Source organism: Centruroides vittatus, unplaced genomic scaffold (genome assembly GCF_030686945.1).
Source record: "Centruroides vittatus isolate TY-2023 unplaced genomic scaffold, ASM3068694v2 contig_375, whole genome shotgun sequence".
Classification (NCBI taxonomy): Eukaryota; Metazoa; Arthropoda; class Arachnida; order Scorpiones; family Buthidae; genus Centruroides; species Centruroides vittatus.
In genome coordinates, this window is record NW_027122197.1 from 1,746,277 (window position 1) to 1,765,866 (window position 19,590).

General features: G+C 32.9%; 1 protein-coding gene across 1 annotated transcript; it reads left to right on the forward strand.

Annotated features, from left to right (window-relative positions):
* Nucleotides 1-1,506: 1,506 nt before the first annotated feature.
* Nucleotides 1,507-4,065, forward strand: LOC136975597 (putative nuclease HARBI1). Its single transcript, XM_067270681.1, has 2 exons — nucleotides 1,507-1,883; nucleotides 3,267-4,065. The coding sequence occupies exons 1-2, from the start codon at nucleotides 1,507-1,509 to the stop codon at nucleotides 4,063-4,065; spliced, it is 1,176 nt and encodes a 391-aa protein (XP_067126782.1).
* The last annotated feature ends 15,525 nt before the right edge of the window (nucleotides 4,066-19,590 follow it).

Here is a 19,590-nt window from a genome sequence, read left to right on the forward strand (position 1 = left end):
GTTGAGGGGGCTTTTTCAATCCATTCAATTATAAAATCAAAATTAAGAAGCAGATTGTGTTTAAATATGACACAAGGTATTTTTTTTTTTTTTTTTTTTTTAACTCTTTCCGCCCTGTGGGCACTAAGAGGGCCTCTTATAGCAAGCCCATTATGGGTTCGGCCAGGCCCACAATGGGGCGGCCGGGTGGTGAGGGACGGGGACCGACATATCCGGACGGACCACCCCCCGAAAAATTCCTGGGGATTTTTCGACCCGTCCGGATTCGATCCCGGGTCCCCCAGGGCGGCAGGCTGCTAACCTTGACCGCTCGGCCATCTGGCCGCTCTAGGCACAAGGTATTTTAGTAACCAGGTATTACTTTTTAAGAAATGAAATAACTTGTGCCAATTTTCAACCATTACCAATAATGACAAAAATTTAATCAAAAAATGCAGGCCACATTAATTCTCAATTTACAAATGTATCAGAAGAATTAAACGTCATTAATGTTTTTCAAGATATTTAATTTTCATAATGAATGGTATCCTTTTAATGTTTTAAAATTTTTGTAATTCATAAAAGAATAAATAAACATTTTAAAAATTATAATTTCACAAAAATTAGGATTTTTTTAGGGTGAAAAAATATTTTTAAGGGGTTTTGTTTTTGTGGAAGTTTTCCACCGGATCTGGGACTGGCAACAGTGTATAAACTCTAATTAGAAAGAATACGAAGAACAAGACGCATCCTCCGTTTTCATTGTTGCTTTTTCTCGTGGATGGAATGTACTGTGATGAATTAAAGTAATTAAATCTACGACCTTTTGCTTGTGTCTAAACGCGTTTTCTGTAAGTATTACGTTCTTTCTAAATGAATATTTTTGTAATATTTTAAAGTAATTTGAATATTGTAATTTGATTCATGTCGCGTCGTAAAGATGTCGAAATAACGGAAAATGTCCAATTCCTGGTAAGATTCTAGCATTGAATGAAGCGTTACTAAATAAGGATACACGAGAAGTTAATTTAAAGAGGTATTAGCGAGGTTGAAGCCGAAGTTTTAAACGCAGAAACGTGCACGTCGGACGTTCGGCGCCGCTTTCCTGTAAGCCTAGAAATTTGACAATGGTTATTGGAAAGTCAGTGGAATCATGCTCGACATTTCAAACACCATTGTCAAACTTCCATGCTTACAAGAAAGCGGCGCCGAACGTCCGACGTACACGTTTTCGCGTTTAAAACTTCGGCCTCAACTTCGCTATTGGCTCCGTGTTCTTCCGTCATTTTGACGCCATGGCAAATATGGCAAACGATACGAGACTAATTAAATTATATTACTTCACAAAATCTGTGTATTCGTGTTTAAACGCATTTAGTGAGCAATCGTTTAAACGCAAACGATTGTTAAACTCATTTGGTGAGGATTGTAGGGTGCGTTTACTTTTTGCTAGCTTCCAAGCTCGCCGTGCTGACACCTAGCTCAGCCTGACGTCATACTAGCACGCTCGTAAAAGTATACACAGTAATGGCGGCTTCCGGATTAGTGTCAGCAGCTGTAGCGATAATTTCACAACTACAGTCTCTAGATTCGGAGTCTGAAGACAATGATCTGTTGCTAGAATGTGCAATATCTGCAGTAGAAGCTGAGGCGAATTTGTCTAGTGGTGAGAACAGCAAGTCAGTTGAGAAAATAAAAGGATATGTTGAGTACACCGTGCCAAGATACCGATCAAAGGTTTTTCAAGAACATTTTCGATTAAATAGGACAACTGCGGACATTTTAATGTCAAAATTAGCACCCTTGTTTAATAAAAATCAGAATTCAAGAGGACGATGTCCATTGACGGTGGAGAAAAAAGTATTGTGCAGTCTCTACTTGTTATCGAATCAAGCTCCGTTCAGGTAAAGTACAGATCTATATCGTTAATTGAGATTCATGTTAATAATATGAATTGTGGTTAAAATTAACAAAATGTATATATATTTTTGAATTAAAAGAAAACTATAAAGAATTTTTAAATGAAACTTTGGTACTTTGAAACTTTAAACATAAATTCTGTTTTACAGTATAAATAAGTTAACAACTTTTAACATCATCACAAATTTTGTAAATTCTTGATCTTTTTGTGTCAATTAAATATAACTACACCAAATTTTTATATTTTAAAGGTAATACATATAGAAGCTAAAAATAGTACAACTAACATTAAATACTCCTGTTTGCATAAAATTACAGTTTGTCCCTCTTAATTTCTTCTCCAATAGGTAATAAATGACTTTTTTAGGACTTCTTGATAATTTTTAGATGTTTGTCAGTTAAAATCCCTAAATTTGATAAACCATTAAATCCAAAGCAGCCCCACACCATAACAGAACCACCACCTTGTTGACTGTTGAAAAACTGCACTTGTCTTTCCTAATACCATACCAGTAATTAGGCCATACAAATTAAATTTTTTTTTTCATTACTGTAAAGGACTAAGCTATTGGTCATTCCACAGCATGTGACCTTTAGTCTACTGCATTCTTGCCAATTTTGTTACTGATGATTTTTTATCAAGGCATAAAATTTCACATGTGGAGCTGCTGAAATTCTTTGACTAACAGTGCTTGCTTTTTGAAGTTTTTAATCCACTTTCACACAAAATTTGACAAGCTAATTTATCCTGTTGTGATGCAAGATGCACAGTTCTATCACTACCACTTTGACATATGATTTTGGCCCTTCCTTAATCAATGTTTAGAAGGTATTAGTGATGATTTTTCCAAAATTTTATAAATTTCAGTAGAAGATCTGCTCATTAAAACTTGCAAGTTCCTTGACACTATAGCCTCCTGCTTTTAATTTCTATATTCATGTAATTTCTTCCATACTAAACTCTTTTCCATGTAAAATTTTGGAAAGTTTTGATTCAGTATTTAAATTACTACTTGACAACAAAGTAAAAGTGTTATAATTATAAAAAATAAATGACATCACATAAGTTTCTTATGCTTCAAATTTTGCAATTTTGTTTTATCATCTATACTTTTGGGAGCCAAAAAAATATATTTTTGTTGTTAAATTATTAATATAATGATTAATTTTGAATTTTCAAAAATCAGTGTAAAATAATTTGCATAGACAAATGAAATCATCTCTTGAATTCCTAACCTAACCCAAGTGTGGCTATAATTAATTAACAGACTATATAATGCTGTTAGTGTATTGCATTATATACAAATTATTAATATTTATGTATATACAATACTATGTAGCAACTTAACGTGCATTTTCATTTTCAGGTTAGCTGCGGATCGTTTTAACATATGCAGACGAACAGCTTGGAAAATACTACATGAATTTTCCTCAGCACTTTTGGACTTGAATAAAAGAGAAGGTATACTTTCTTGGCCAAACCAAGAACAGGCATTTAAAACAAGCCAATATTACACAAAAAAGTTTGGTTTTCCTGGAGTGATTGGAGTTGTAGATGGTAAGCATATGGCTATTAAAGCCCCCAGGAATGACCATTCATCCTATTATAATAGGAAACAATTTTATTCAATTATTCTCCAGGCTGTATGCAACGAGAAGTTGCTATTCACGGACTGTTATGTAGGAGAGGCGGGATCAGTTCATGATGCCTGTGTCTATCGTCGATCCACATTAGCTAAGCGAATTGATGAAGGTGTAGGATTTCCGGTAGACACTCACCTCCTCGGTGATGCAGCCTATCCTTTAAATAAATATTTATTAACACCATACCGAGACAATGGCCATTTAACTGAAATTCAATCATATTTCAACACCAAGCTTTCGAAATGTAGAAGCTCAATTGAAAGAGCATTTGGGTTGTTTGTTGGTCGGTTTAGACGCTTCAAACTTCTTGATATGCATCGATTGGACTTAATGGTGATGCTAATTATGGCAGGATGCATTCTCCACAACTTTTCTATCTTAGAAGGAGATGAAACCAATATTGAAGAGGAAAGGTTAGTTGGAGTGCCAGAAGTAATTGAAAACGTCCAAGCAAGAAGAGATGCACAAAATAAGCGTAGTGATTTGGCAAACATTCTTTTTGCAAGGCGAATACAGCATTAATGACATAAAAAAGAAATGTATATGTATTATATAACTTTTTGTATGTGTATATATTATATAACTTTCTGTAATGTAACATTTTGTCTGTATATATATCATATATTAGTATTAAGGTATAGTACATCCAAAGTTTATGAAATAAAGATTACATCAAAAATATTAAAAACGAGTTTTTGTTTACTTTATATGAAATAAAAACTTTAAAAACTTTTTGTTTTCAATAAAAATGAACTTTATTTATAATTTTTCTAAAATTTTATCTAATATTTTGTGGAGTTTTTCGCGTTCTTTCTTTCTTTCCTCTCTCCTCTCCTGTATTTCTCTTCTTATGTCATGTAAGACGTTGAGCAACTCGCTGCTGTCTCTTTTTCTCTTACGAGAACTGGTATTAGATGAAGAGGGCACAGGAGATTGGGTTGATGGGGATGATGTGCACGCTACAGGAGACGGGGATGGTGTGCAAGCCACAGGAGACTGGGATGGTGTGCACGCCACAGGAGACTGGGATGGTGTGCACGCCACAGGAGACTGGGGATGGTGTGCATGCCACAGGAGACGGGGATGACGGAGTGGGAGTGGAACTTGAGTGAGGATTCACTCTCACTCCATCTGTGTTGCTACAAGTAGCAACAGGGGATATTTCTGGCCGTTTCCCAATGGCATCATCCATTAAGGAATAAAATTCCCAATGTTTCCGGTTGTTACCGGATTGGGAATTGTGAAGTTTTATTTTTTTAGAGTGTTTTTTTCAGCCCTCGCCATTTGGTGTCAACCTGGGCTGGAGTCACTGAAAACCCCTCTTCATTTAATTTATTTGCAATCATCCTCCATATCTATAATATTAAAGAAGGTTGTTAGAAATTATTTATGAAAGGTTCATACGTACAATGTTAATTTGGCAAGCAGTACAACCTGAATATTTGTATATTGAGGTAATTCAAATTTCTCTCTATGTTCGTTGTATAACGAAATTAATTCAATGGTCCTGGCTTTGGGCCACTGGAAGCCACAGGACTCCTCTATAATAAAAGATATAATAAGGGCTCCATATCTAAATATTTTCTAACAGATTAAAAATTATAAAATTTTTTTAATAATCGGCGCTAATTACATTGTGATCTTAGTTTATTCTTTCAACTATTTTATTCAAAATCAAAATTTGACTTACCAGTAGGGATACTCGGTTCAACTGAAGCAGTCGAAATGGTTTTTAAAGCCAATTCTCTGGCATAATTTACATCTGTAATGAAGTCCTCTGTTATCGAAATAGGATTTATGATATAAAATTATACACTTTTAGGAATTTCTTTTTACTTACCTTCCATCATCTGACAACAAACGTCTTCATTAACACGAAGTTTTACTTCTTTCCCGTCCGGTAGAGTAACCGTAACGTCATACATGGACGCCGCCATCTTTGAACAAATGCCAAGCTCGTTGTAAATTCTCCGAGCACGCGAGCGCACTAGGAATGCTAGCAATGACATCATGGGTGCGAAAAGTATACGCTGAGCTCACTGGTAGCTAACAAAAAGTATACAGGCTGAGCGCGCTAGGGGCGAGATCGGAGCTAAAAGTAAACGCACCCGTAGTAAGAGGATTAATGTTACCTATGGTTCCAAGATGGCGGCTCGTCTGATTCCAGCAAGGAAACAGTGAGGACGCACGTTTTAATCTAACCTATTCTAATGATTTTGTTGGTAATAATTATGGTAATTTATTAGAATAGGTTAGGTTAGGTTGTAGAACATGCATTCCCACTGTTTCCCTTCTTCTATTTGCTAGAATCAGAGATGAGCCGCCATCTTGGAACCATAGGTAACATTAAGCCGGATGCACACATGCGGCGCGGCAAGGAAAAACGGCAGACTGACATCACTTTTTCGTGCCGCTTTTCTCATGCTGCAAAAGTTGGTCGAATTCTATCTTTCGCGGCGGCCGCCGCCAAGACGCGTTTCTATCAGCCAATAACATTTCGTCTGGCAGTCACGTGAGAAAATACAATCATGTGGTGTTTTAATGGCAGAAAGTTCGACGTGGTTAACCGAGATAACTAACATCAGAATAAAGAGGAAAGAATAATAAATTTAACACAAATTCTACACAGATACAGTAATCATATATTATTTAATTCAAAGAACAAAACAACTGAATCTTACTCGAAATAGTATTCTTTATCGAGACATCTTAATCGAAGAATAAGCCTATTTTGTACATCAGTTCTTTATCGATCCAACAAAATATCTCGGCAAGATTCTTGCCAATACGATATCTCTAATCCAAAATATTCATTCGAATCTTCGACGAAATCTTCTAGCTAAATAAAACGAGCCGTACAAAACAAAATTTGTAAACACGTGGATAGTGGAGTGTCGATATCGTTCGCCATCTTGAATACTGAACGCATGCGCCGAAATGTAAGCGGATTGCCGCTTGTGTGGTTGTGCTGCCGCACGGCGAAGACGCGTTTGCAACACCGCTTTTCGCTGCCGCGCCCGCATGTGTGCATCCTCCTTTAACCAGTAAGGGATATAAACGTAATCATATCGCCAAGTGTGAACGGATTTGAGCGGCAACTAGGGTTTCCAACTCAGTGGGTCAGAAATCCGGGAGTGCTCTCGAATGCAATACCCTACCTGGCAGGAAATTCAAAAGTATGAAAACCATATACAATCGGTGATTGGTTAATGAATAAGTCGGATAAACACTTCCACGAAAGACTTTTATGTTCGTACGACGAACGCATGATCTGATAACGAACACCTCCAGAACAAACACAAGAAGAAGTGACGTAAAATAATGAATACGGATTGGTCTTCCCTTGTCTTCAGGCAACAATTTGAAACTTTTTGGAGTGTGGGAGATGTTGACATCAACGCTCAACCCAGTATATACCAATCAGATAGTATTCCTTCAAATGTTGAAACTCTCCCTTGTAGTTCCAGCCTTTTATTTTTCTGACAGAAACAATTCTTTTATAGTATTCGCGAGACTGTCGGCAGGCACTTGTTAAGTTTTGTGTTGGTTTTTATTTTTGAAAGGTGAGAGTATAATAGCAAAGGTAGAGAGTGAGCAGATGATGTCTGATGTTGCTGGGCAGTATGGTTTGAACAGATCTACAGCAGGCCACAGTTCAATCTTATCTAAGAAAGATACAGTCTAATCAAGAAGACTCAAGCAGCTAAATGAGTAACAAAAATCACATCTGAGAAATAAAGAACATTGAAGAGCTCATAATGGAAATTGATCTGACAATAGAAGAATGCCAACAACTCTTGAATGAAGAACACCAAGAAACTCGGCGAGATTTGTTTTTTTTTTTTTCTGAAAAAGATGATTAATGCCAATATCTGCTCTTAAACATCTTTTGATGAAGTGGGAGGATGTCAGAACAATGATCTTAGAATGGCATCCAAACCAAGTTGTGGTTAATAGGCTTAGGGATCTCTACAGTTACAATGCTATTAATTATTTCTGAAAAATCCTGAAGAAGAGAGAAAAGCAGTCGACATTAGACAGATTCTTTAACCACCACAAATAGAAAAAACATGACTAATAGAAATGCAAGACTGTGTATATATATATTTTTATTATTACATATATAAGAAAGTATATATTTTTAATTTTTTGGGATCTTCAGAATGAATTATAGTAGAACCCCTCTAATCCGTCACCTCTGGGACTGGGGGTATGGTCAGAATGCAAAAAAGGTCTGATTATCAGAAAAAAGTAAAATAAACAATCTTTCAACTCAAGAATGACTGTATTCTTCTCTACAGTAAAAACATTGCAATAAATTGCACAAAAGCTGTTGTTATTAATGAAAAAGAGCAATACTGTATGTATTTACTACATACTGTACAGTACATACAGTACTGTAAAAATTGAAGGTAGCCTATAGTAAAAATTTACTTAGGAAAAATGTCAGTTATAGATTTTTGTTTAGCAGATGAAATTCTAGACTTAGCTGCAGTGTTCCTAAATTTCGTGATCCACAAAATGTCCGTAGGTGTTGAGGTTGAGCTCGATGTACCGAAGGGCAATATCAAAAGCAAACTTGGCATTGATGTGTGAACTCTCGGTAGGGGATTTGTCATTATCACCATCAGAGTCCTCGTTCACAGTTTCTTCACTATTATTTTCCAAAACAGCGGCAATAATCTGGTCGTCATTGAGCTTTTCACTGGTTTTTCACAGTCTTTGTCACATTGGGCAATCCACTCCTCAACTTCACTGGCAGGGACATTCACTTGTACAGTTTGTAGATCTTCAACAATTTCCTGTGTGTCATTTTGCTGGTCTTCGATCTGGTCACTTTTGGTCATAACTTCTGGCCAAAGTTTACACCAAGATTTTCGCAGCGTGTCAGGTTTCAGTTCTTCCCATGACTCAGCAATCGTATAGATAGCATCTTTGATATTGAGCGATTTCATAGCTTCAAATATGTTACAACCTTCTTTGTACTTTTCTAAAATTGAGCTAATGTACTTTCTGCGATAGCACCTCTTTAACCATTCTATCACTCCCTGATCCATTGGTTGGATAAGTCTTTTTTTATCTAACTTCATTTTTTTTTGGAAGATAATTTTGTCAGAGATAAAATGAATGTTATAGACCTGTTCATAGAGGGTACTCAGTTAACTAAGGCTAGGTGTGCAAGGTATATATTTTGTTCAAACCCAGTAATTGTTCTCCATTTATCTTTGATAAGCTATGCCAAAAGCTTTCTTTCTACATGAGATAGCAAAGGATGAAAACACCAGGGAAATGAATCCTATTTTAGCAAGACACACTTGGGAACAGTTCCATGCTTTCATCAATACAAAAGAAACAATAATTGTGCCTATTGTCTACATCACTATTCTACCAAAATTTCCTTCAGAATATAATAAAAAGAAAATTGATGTATAACCGAATATCGAATTGAAAAGTGAAATAAAGATAAAGTTTTCCTATTTAGTTTTTATTTATTTATTTCTTATTTCTTTCTACATACAACTTTGTTAGTACGGAATAAATAAATGCAAATATGCTACTTACACCAGTATTTACTTCTTTTATTCCAAAGCAATTCTAAGAAACTATTAATGCTTGGAATTTTAAAAATAATTAGGAAAAATAGTAGGCTTAGTAGTAGGATTTGAAAATTTAAATATTTTTGTAAAGATTTTGCATATCTTTTGCGACAAGTTGTGGGTTTTAGCATCAACTTTGGATCAATTTATTGACATGTTTCTTATTTTTTGTTAAAAATTAATGAGTTTTTATGTTTAATTGTGACGTTTGAATGTTATTTAAATAGATAAATGTAAATCATAACTTTATTATTTCATTATTATATAAAAAAATAAAGCAATAATAAAAAAATCAATTTATTATAGATAATTTAACAAATATAAATTATTATTTAAAAAAATGTGGGTCACAAAAAAATTATGAAATATTTGGTGGGCCGCAAGTATAAAAAGGTTAAGAACCACTGCTCTAGACTTCAATAACAGAATAAACACTTCTTTGCAGTTTCCATGAAAGTAATGAGATAAAAACAAGCTATGCAACTTACTAAAAATAAATAAAATATAAAAACTGTCTATTGGCGTTACTGGTAAATATGTTTAATGAGTACAGTACAAGCACTTTTGACAGTATATAATCATCATCTTCAGGTAATGAGGTGATGGAATGTTATAAATCTAGAGATAGAACACATTTTCAAATTGCTCTTTGTGCATGAGTATAAAACATAAAAATTTAAAAATACAAAATTATATGCCATTACAAAATAAACATAATATACGACATTAGTGGTTAATGAAAATAACAGAATTAATATACACAGAAATAAGTGATAAGAATATAAAGAAAATTTAATCAAAACATAAACACTGGAGCCACCTTGTCATCAGTGTGGTCTTGTCCACATAACTGTGTGACCTACGATTTTAGCCACCCAGCCAACCCATAACTGAGGAATATCAAGTGTGGGAGAATTTCTTGGAATTGTGACATTGCCACAATATATAATTGCTCATTTCATTTTTTTTTTTAAATCTTAATAATCTACATAAATTTTGTTTGTTCCTATATTAATACTGTCTCTTCCTTTTTTTAAAATATGTTTTGATTAATTCAAATAATTTTTGTTCGCAAGGTAACTTAATACATCAAACAACAAATAGGTAAGTGATGTTAAATCTTTTAATTTAATACATTTTTCTAAAATTACTCTTAGGTAATTATTTAATAAGAACTTATTTATAACTGATTATATTTCTTTTTTTTGTTGTATACTACATGTCCTTCTATGTTTAATTTTGTTAACATACATTGTAAAGTACTAAATTAACACCGAATAACGAAATCACTATGTTTAAGACCCAACGGGTACTTTACGTGGGTTCGTGAAAGATGAAGCCAAGCCAGGCCTGGACTTCGCGGATACGGAACTTATATCTAAAATTTATTAGTCAAACAAAGTAAAATAAAGTCAAGTTTTAATCTGAACAAATACTACACAACTAATTAAAGTCCAAAACAAATTTATTCTATAAAGGACATGCCATTGAACCGACAACCAAAAGAAAACTTATCAATTATTACTTAGAACTAATCCCCTGAGATTTCCGACAACAAAAGATCAAAATTTAAACTATTTACAACGCAAAACTAGAATCTAAATCTATCCGTCACCTCCACTATCCGAATCCTTTCTTCAATTTCTTCTATTCGAAACTTTCTTATCTTTTCCAATCTGGAATCAGCTGTTCGATCCTCTCTTGATAGTATACCTCTCGTAGTCAGGGAAAGCTCACCTCGCTCTGTTGCCAGAATTCGCTGGCTTTATAGTGGTACGGTGACGTTACACTTTGTTGGCTGAAACCACCCCCTCATTTACATACTTACTGTCTAACAAATACTTTAATTTTATCTGGGCAGTGAGTGTTACAATTTACTAAAGACTTTTACAAAATATTTAATAGTAAGTAGTTCCATCCTTGAGATGTCTTTTTAAGTCGTTTAGTATTCTTACTTTCTACATGTATGTGGGGACTCCCCCTTTTTCCAATCGGATCGTCCGTCCGACTTCCGATATCGGGCATGCAATGGCGCGTTTGTTTTGTTTTTTGGCGCTTCGTCGGTGACCGTAAGTTGGTTTTTTAAATTTTGTTTATCCGGAGGATGAGTGGGGAACTTTCGCCCTAACTAAACATAAGCCCCAAAATAAAAATACTCATAACGAAAACAAAAAAGATAAAATAAAAATACAGCTCGGACTCAGTTCCTTACAACATTTCAAAAACATTTCTTTTAATATATGTTGGAACATATGAATAATTACTTTTGAAACAGTAACTAGCTTTTTATAGTTTGAAATTTCAAATCATTATTATTTCTAATTATATTAAGGTCTAAATATACTGAACTTTCATTATTTTTCTATTAATGAAATAAATAATCATATAGATTTAAGTTTTTCCAAAAGCTGTTTGTTACATATTTGTTTATCAATCATTACACAACAATCGTTTACATACCTACTAAAGAATAAGATGTCTTTTTATTTTACTAATCTGATCATCTATTAAGTTCATTAACAACTCTGCCAATTTAGGACTAATGTAACTGTTTGTTATACCTATTTTTGAGTATAAAAAATACTATTATATTGAGAATAATTATTTTTAATTATAAAAACACACAAATCAATCAACCACTGTTCAGTGTAGACTAACATTTTTTCTATATCTTTAATTGTTATACTTTGGTATATATTTTTAGACACACTGTCAACTGGGCAATAGACAAGTGGGTGATGATTAACTGAGCAACAAAATAAGAGGATGAATAATAGACAAAATACAAAGTTTCTTATTTTATTTAATAAAATTGCCATTTTTTATATTGATCTACTACTCGGTAAATTGAAATATTTTTTTAAGAAACAAGTTAAAAGAACAATTTTATAATTAAAGAATATATTTATACATGTTACATACATTAAAACAAAAAAATGACATGAAATTCAAAACAAATCTTATATTTTAAATTTTATTTTTGAAAATTATTGCTTTTTTACATAAATACATTAAATTGATGGCAAATTCTTTGAAATAATTAAAAACAGCTAACAAATCACATAAAGGAGAAGCATTTCTTTGTAGAATTTCTTTTCAAAGAACTGCTTTTCGTTGATGTGCTTTGTTAACTGCTTCTGACACTGTAGCATTGTAAATTATTGTAAGATGTTCCGAACATTCCCTTTTCCTAAGTTAGAAATAATTTGTAACTTGTACTTCGTAAGTCTTAACCATATTTATATTTATGTATATCTTAACCAATATTTATGAAAAAATAAAAAATATCCATCCAATTGTATGCTTACTAAGTGTGCAAAAATTTTTAAGTTTCTGTTGGTCCCCACTTGACTATTGCTCAGTTGTTCTCATTGCAGGTTGTACTCATATTTTTATTATTTAGAGAATACATTTTATAATTATCCTAAATGTTAAATTTCATTAAATTCATTATTCTGAAGTTTTAATAATTATTACCAATATTTCTATTGTACTTAATTTTACTTTTTTGAAAATTTTTCTAAATTGTATAAAACATAATATCTATTAAGTTTTTAATTCATTGGGGTCTTATGTTGTTTGTCTTTTATAACCTTCTGCTGAAGAGGAGTGGTGGTCAAAAATGGTTGTCGTCTCTAGCTTTTTATATGCTCTATCTTGATGAAAGTAGTCCTTGAATAAAGTGATTGTTCTACTAAATGTTTTTCTACAAACTCTTACAATAATATATATACAGTCAAACCTGTTTTTATGCGGGGGATAGGGACCGCATTAAAAAAAACGCATTAAAAAAAATCTCACGAAACTTCACGAATGGCTGTAAATAATAGTTTTCGCAACACAATTAAAAAAATAATTTTTTTATGCGATCAACAGGGACCGCATAAAAAAAGTCTCACGTAGAAAATAACTCAAAACCATACGAAATAGAATTTATTGACAACAGATGTCAGCACTTGACTGCATCGTCTGGTCTATCGTCTGTTTTACATATTTTTGTTCAGGTGGTGTTTTGTTGACTTAAAAAGTAAATTATTTCATTTTTCGCATATTCATGCAATAATATTACTATAATAAGTGCATTTATGCTATAATAAGTTTATTTAGCTATAATAAGTCAACGTGAGACATGACGAATCGCACGAGACTAGTCGCCAACTATACCGCACAAATTAAAAATTCGCATTAAAAAAATCGCACAAATAAAAATCGCACATAAAAAGAGCGCATAAAAACAGGTTTGACTGTACTTATGTTATTAATGCTTCCTGTTTTAAATTTGAAATGCAGTAGAGAGTCGTTTATCCGAATCAATTGGGGACTGGGGTTGTTCGGATAAGTAATTATGTACGAAAAAATATTTTAACCTATCCGATGTTGAAATTTTTCTCCGTTGTGTATCTCTTCATGTTGAATTTTCATTGATTTTAAGCCTAACAAAAAATTTTTATAATAATAATCGAGGCTATTGTATCGTTAAAAATTATTTCTTTATTTTGTACAAACAAAATAAATATATTAAAAAATATAAAAACATAAAAATTATACTTTAGAAGTAAATCTAGTATCAAAAAAGTTCGATTCAGCACGACACAGTCCGACTGGAAAGTGTTCGGATAACCGATGATTCGGATAAATGACTCTCTACTGTAATCACTTTTAGGGCATTTGGTAAGTTGTAATATTTACTCTTTGTAGTGCAACACTTCAGTTCAATTTAAATCAAATTAATTAATAAAAACAGCATTAATTGACATTCATGTAACGTAAATGGCATCCAAGAATTTGTTTAAAAGTGCTTAAATCAAGTTAGATAGCAAAAATTTGATAATATAACATATATATAATAAACCACCTGATTATTCCCGTTATAATTAGAATCACATTCATATTCTGACATTGAAATCTCCAAGAATTAACCACAACGAGGTAAAGTGTGACCAGTTCAAGAAAGTTTTCTGAATTTCTTGAAATGGGCCTTGGAGTGTATCGTAGGGAGGAGTATAATTAACATTTATTGCCAAATATCCATTAGGATACTTATTAAAATTGTGATTTTCCAATTTAACCATTACAAATATTAGGTACATACTCCAACAAGAATAAACCAGATTTCCTAAGGATTTGTTTCTTAGTAACATAATTCCTCCCATTGGCCTACCAATTCCCGGTTTTTTTAGTGCTGGGACTAAAATATAATTAAATGATGCTTGCAGGAGATTTCCTTTACAGTTAGTTTAGTAATCCAAGCCTCTTCCAGTTCTATAATTTCATACGTTCCTAGCAGTTTTTTTAAAATAGAAGAAAACTTATTTCTAATACCTTGGGTATTTCAATTAATGATGTTAATCGTAGAATCTTTGTCTAATGACGAATTTAATTCATCAATATTTCTATTATTGTTGTTACTATTGGTATTTACAATACTAAAGAAATTAGTCAATTGATTTCTACATTTGAAAAAGATCTAGTATCGACCAAGCAGTTCTTTATAAAGCTATAAGTAATTTTCTCATTCTTATAAATAACGATCATTTTTTATAATTTGCATCCTTTTTTTTCTTTGCTTCTGTATAGAACGGAAGAATTTTAGCTCTACAATCCCTAGTCTCCTGAGTGAGATTAGGAAATAGTTGTAGTTGTAAAAGACCTGATAATATTTGATTTTTTCTTTGAACAGTACTTAGTGATTTTTAGGATTGTGGGCTCTTCCTTTTGTGAGGCCACCATTCTTCCCCCAAAAAAATTTTGTTGTCATTATGTATATATATATTTGTGAATTGTTATTTACATTATCTGTATAATTTTGGTTTTAATCACTTTATTTTAATCCCTTTGCTAATAATGTATTCCCTTTAAGCTTTAATTAATCAGCCAGAAATTTTTTTGTATTTTAAATTGTGTTTATTTATATCCTTGTTTTGTTCTGTCTGGTTATATAAAAAAACAACTGTTAGCTATCAGACAGGACGTCCTTTGGACCCATATCTCGAAGAAGATGCATATGTAAATGTGACACAGATTGTTTATCTATCAATCAACAGTGTAAAGGAATTTCGCTATTTTTTCAATTCTAGGGTCTCCCTTTCCAAATTTTTAGTAATATTGACCTAAAATAATTTAGAGAGACAAATTAGAACAAAAATATTATCAATTACTTTTTATAAATCTCACAACATGCGAGGGAAAAGATGAGGAAGATGCCCTTCATTTCCTCCCTTTTTTGATGGCGTTATATGACGGATGGTATGCTATCCATGTCATATAGACGCACATCATTCTTCATTGACAAGAGAGGAGGAGGACCACTAGATGACCAATCATACATTTTACAAATTACTTCACCTTCCTCCAGAACTAAAGCATGATTGGTCAAAAACAAAGAATAAAATAGAAAGAAGTGACAAAATTAACAGAGAGGGACTGACTGACTGGCCATTCAGGAGATTGACTAGACAAGAGACAACCGACCTAGTGAAGGGTCAAGTAAAGGAGAAAGAAGACTAAAAGGAAGAAGAGAACAGAGAGAAATTATGTTGTGAGTTGCACAGTACGGATACTCCCCATTAGATACACCCTCATTTTAATAGGAATAGGCCAGTTTTTTAAATCGGATTTTATAATTTTGTCTAGAACTTTTGTTTTTTTGATAATAAACTCTTGTTATTTGTACTTGATTCCGCATCCATCCTCCTGACTGGCTTATTCCTAAACTTTGGAGTGACTCCAATTGGAGGTGTGTCCAACAAAACACACCTGGTGGCAGTACCCTACCCTAAACTTGTGTAATTTAATTTTTCATGGCCCGACCCCACACTTTCTTATAAGTACCTGTAATTTTCTCCATCTTGAATTTGGTCAACTTCAACATCTCCCTAAAGAAATTTATTAAGCTTTCTTTAATGTTCATGTTATCATTCATTGGGTAGCCAAATAACATGAAATCAAGTTGATTAGTTATATTTAAAATATTATTTGCCATATACTGTTGAGCTTCCAATTTCCTGTCTAAATCAGGTAATACTGTTTCTAATTTGTTAACCTTCTGTTTCAATGAACCAAGCTCGGTCTTAAAATTCCTAATATCCTGATGTATCAAGCTAATACCTCCCTACACAGATTGGATGAGTGTGTCATCTTCCAAGGTATCAGAAATCACTTTCTGTCTACTCAGAAGCCTCAACACTACTCCATCAACAAGATCAGAGACTGTCTCGTGCATATCAAAAATAAAACTAGTCTACGCATATTAAAGTCCTTCTTCTATGAATATTCAAAACACTATAATTATCAGCAAGTGCCACCCACCCACCTACCATCTAATCTACAGTGCCAACCAGTCTACTATTTTCATCATTATTTTTAACTAAGTTTTCCATCGCCAGAGGGTGCCACTGCTCCATCTATTGGACTAATGCGGCGATATAGCCGTGTAGCTTCTGCCCAACCATAACCCGTATCAAGCTAATTTCTGTTTTCACTTCCATAATTTGTTCAGTTATAGAACTATGTGAGACCTGAATTAGTTTTGACAACTGTCGTAAGCTAGCTGCGGTTGGGCTATCATTCTTCTCCATCAACTCAAAACAATCTACTAATGCAGATTCAAAATTATTTTTCCTGTCTTCTTCATAAACTTTTTCACTCCTCTCTATATCCTTAGAAGTCACAGGTTGTTTATGGAACACAGTTTCCACGTTAGCTGATTTAGACACCTTAACAGCATTACTACTACTAGTCAATGGAAGCCGTCTTCTCTTTGACAAAGAATGCGATAAAGGCCCAGGATTTTGTTCAATTCCAGCCATAATGAGTAAAATTCATGTAATTATGAATAAATATGCCTGAGCCCGCCACAAAAACATCATTATAAATAATCCTTCTTTTTTCTATCTTGAGAAAACTATCTCAAAATTCATTCCAACACCATTGAATGTCAAAAGCGCCCCTTCTTTTCTTTTTAGGTTTTTAGATTGTTGTTTAAATTTCATTTTTTTTTAAATAAATGTTTTTATAAGCCATCAATTTTAATTTTATATATTATTTAATTTGTCAATCTTTTTTTTTTTTTAACTCCAGTTAACACCTTTTGTCTTTTTTATAAAAAGATTATTTTATTTCTATTTTATGTATTTCATTAATTGCAATGTAGATGTTAATTAAATAAATTAACATTATGTACAAATTGTTTTGTATTGTTAGCTTGTTATTTTAAATTTTAATTTAGGTAATAGAGTTGTGGGAATTTGATAAATCATATTGAATATATATGTTTTGGAAATAAGGTTGTATCTAGCATGACTATTTTGAAATATACTAAATCTACCTTAAAGTTGACTCCACACATTTGGCATTTGCAAAATGCTGAGCAAACACTTGGTGAATATTGAGTAGTGTGGATGATTTACTCTTGGCTATTTGACAACTAATACTCACATTTGCTGTTTCTCACTCCTTGCTGGTGTATTATGCCAAATCAAAGGGGACAAATAGACAATTATTTGGCAGTTGGCAAATACGGAATGTGTGGTGCCAACTTAGAGATTTATGAAGCTGTAACGTAACATACAGGAATTATCTACAGAAAGACAGACTTATTAGCCATGACAGAGAGCAATGCTTGAATAACATTACACATCCAGTCCAGTGTGAGGAGGTTAAGAAAATTACATAACTGTATTGCTTATTTATGCTTATTTCAAATTAAAATTGCATACTTAGTAGAGCTCAAGTACATAAGATGTTACATACATTGGCTCCAGTTCTGTCTTTAGGGCAGGGTCCCCAGGCTGTAGGAGGCCCTCTAATCTGAAAGTAATAAAGTTACAAATAAAAACTAGGTCAATTGAAATAAACAAATTATTAAAAATATCAAATACTTCATTTTTAACTACATATAGGAGAAATAATCTTAATACTAAGCAAACTTACAAAATTTTTCTTTGACATTTTGCTGCTGTGAAATTCATAATTAATTTATCAAAATTTACTTATTTAATTATATCTGATTCTGTATTTATAATAGAAAGATCATTTAATTTCGATTGAGACATCGTATTATGATGATCATTTTTTTATACATTTAAAAGTAGAAAATGAATGTTTACCAGAACAATTTGTAATCCATTAAAGTTAAAAATATTCTAAGACTGATCTGTATACTAGGAAATGTACACGATAGCTAATCTTGCTTTATTAAAAAATACATATCTAAGATCGACATATTTTTTTTACTGACTTAGTTTAGTTAATGTTTAAAATGAATGCACTCTCTTGTTAGTAACAAAAAAAAAAAGATGATAAAACAACTCACGGAGAAATAAGCGCCGTAGGAAAAATCTTGCGCACTTGCGCTGCCCAGCGGAAGTAAACGGTCCACAGAAAAAAAAATGGAGGGGGAAGTCCCCACACTCACTAGTAAAGAAATACTTGATAAACCGTCTTAACATCCCAGAAAATTATGGTAAATACTTTGTAAACGGTTTATAAGCTTTGTCGGAAACTTAAAGCTGCCAGAAAAGAAAATTAATGTTAGCAACTATGTATGTAAATAAGGGGAGTAACCCAGCTCAAGTGTGACGTCACCTCACAGTATAAAACCCGTACGTTAACCGAAGAAGAGAGAGGTGATTTCCAAATCGAGGCGACTTTGAGAGAGAGGTGAATTCGAAAGCAAAGTATTTTCTGATAGAAGTCCAGATCGATAATTGGACGATCCAAGGTGTTAAAGAGGAATTCGATTGACGATTTGACGATATCGAAAGGATTGAGGAAGTAGGTTCTTCGTATAGTGAGGTGACGGATAGACGTTTAATTAGTAAGAGATTTTGTTCATAGTTTCTAAGTATTTGATTTGTTGAATTTTCAAAGGGGAATTAATATTAAGTTAAGCTAAGTAGCTGAGTTTATTGTCAGGTTGACTTGTTGATTTTCGTTAATAAATTTTGTTTGGATTATTGACATTTGTATGTAGTACATTCTAGTTGCTAATTAAATATATTTGAACTTTTTGATTTGACTTGATATTTATCGTTATTATTACTAATTTTTCGGTGCACGCTTAAAAGCCCAGGCCTGGCAAACTAATCTCAAATCTGCGTAAAGTACCTGTTAGGTTAACGAAAGTTTTACCGACCGCAGTTAGTGTTGGTTTCCAAAGATACTAAAAATAGTCAAGTCTCAAAAGGGTTAACTCAATCACTTGGCTTTTCACTCCACCTTTATTTAGTTGAATAAAGGTGGAGTCAAAAGCCAAGTGATTGAGTTAATAACACGATCTTGTGTTCAACAATTCGAATAGCAATCTAGCACAATACGGTTTCTCTACGACTGACAATTACTATGGTGGTTAAAATACTGAATATAAATGGTGTTTGCTTGCAAAATCCACATGGGCAAAGTCACAGGTAACAGCTAGTTTTTTTAATATAGTTCTTTGCTAAACCTTGTA

Bases quoted from the DNA above. Each gene is read 5' to 3' on its own strand.
- LOC136975597 (XM_067270681.1), top strand. From the start codon at position 1,507: ATGGCGGCTTCCGGATTAGTGTCAGCAGCTGTAGCGATAATTTCACAA. The intron at 1,884-3,266 runs GTAAAGTACAGA...TTTCATTTTCAG, and splicing joins TCGAATCAAGCTCCGTTCAG to GTTAGCTGCGGATCGTTTTA.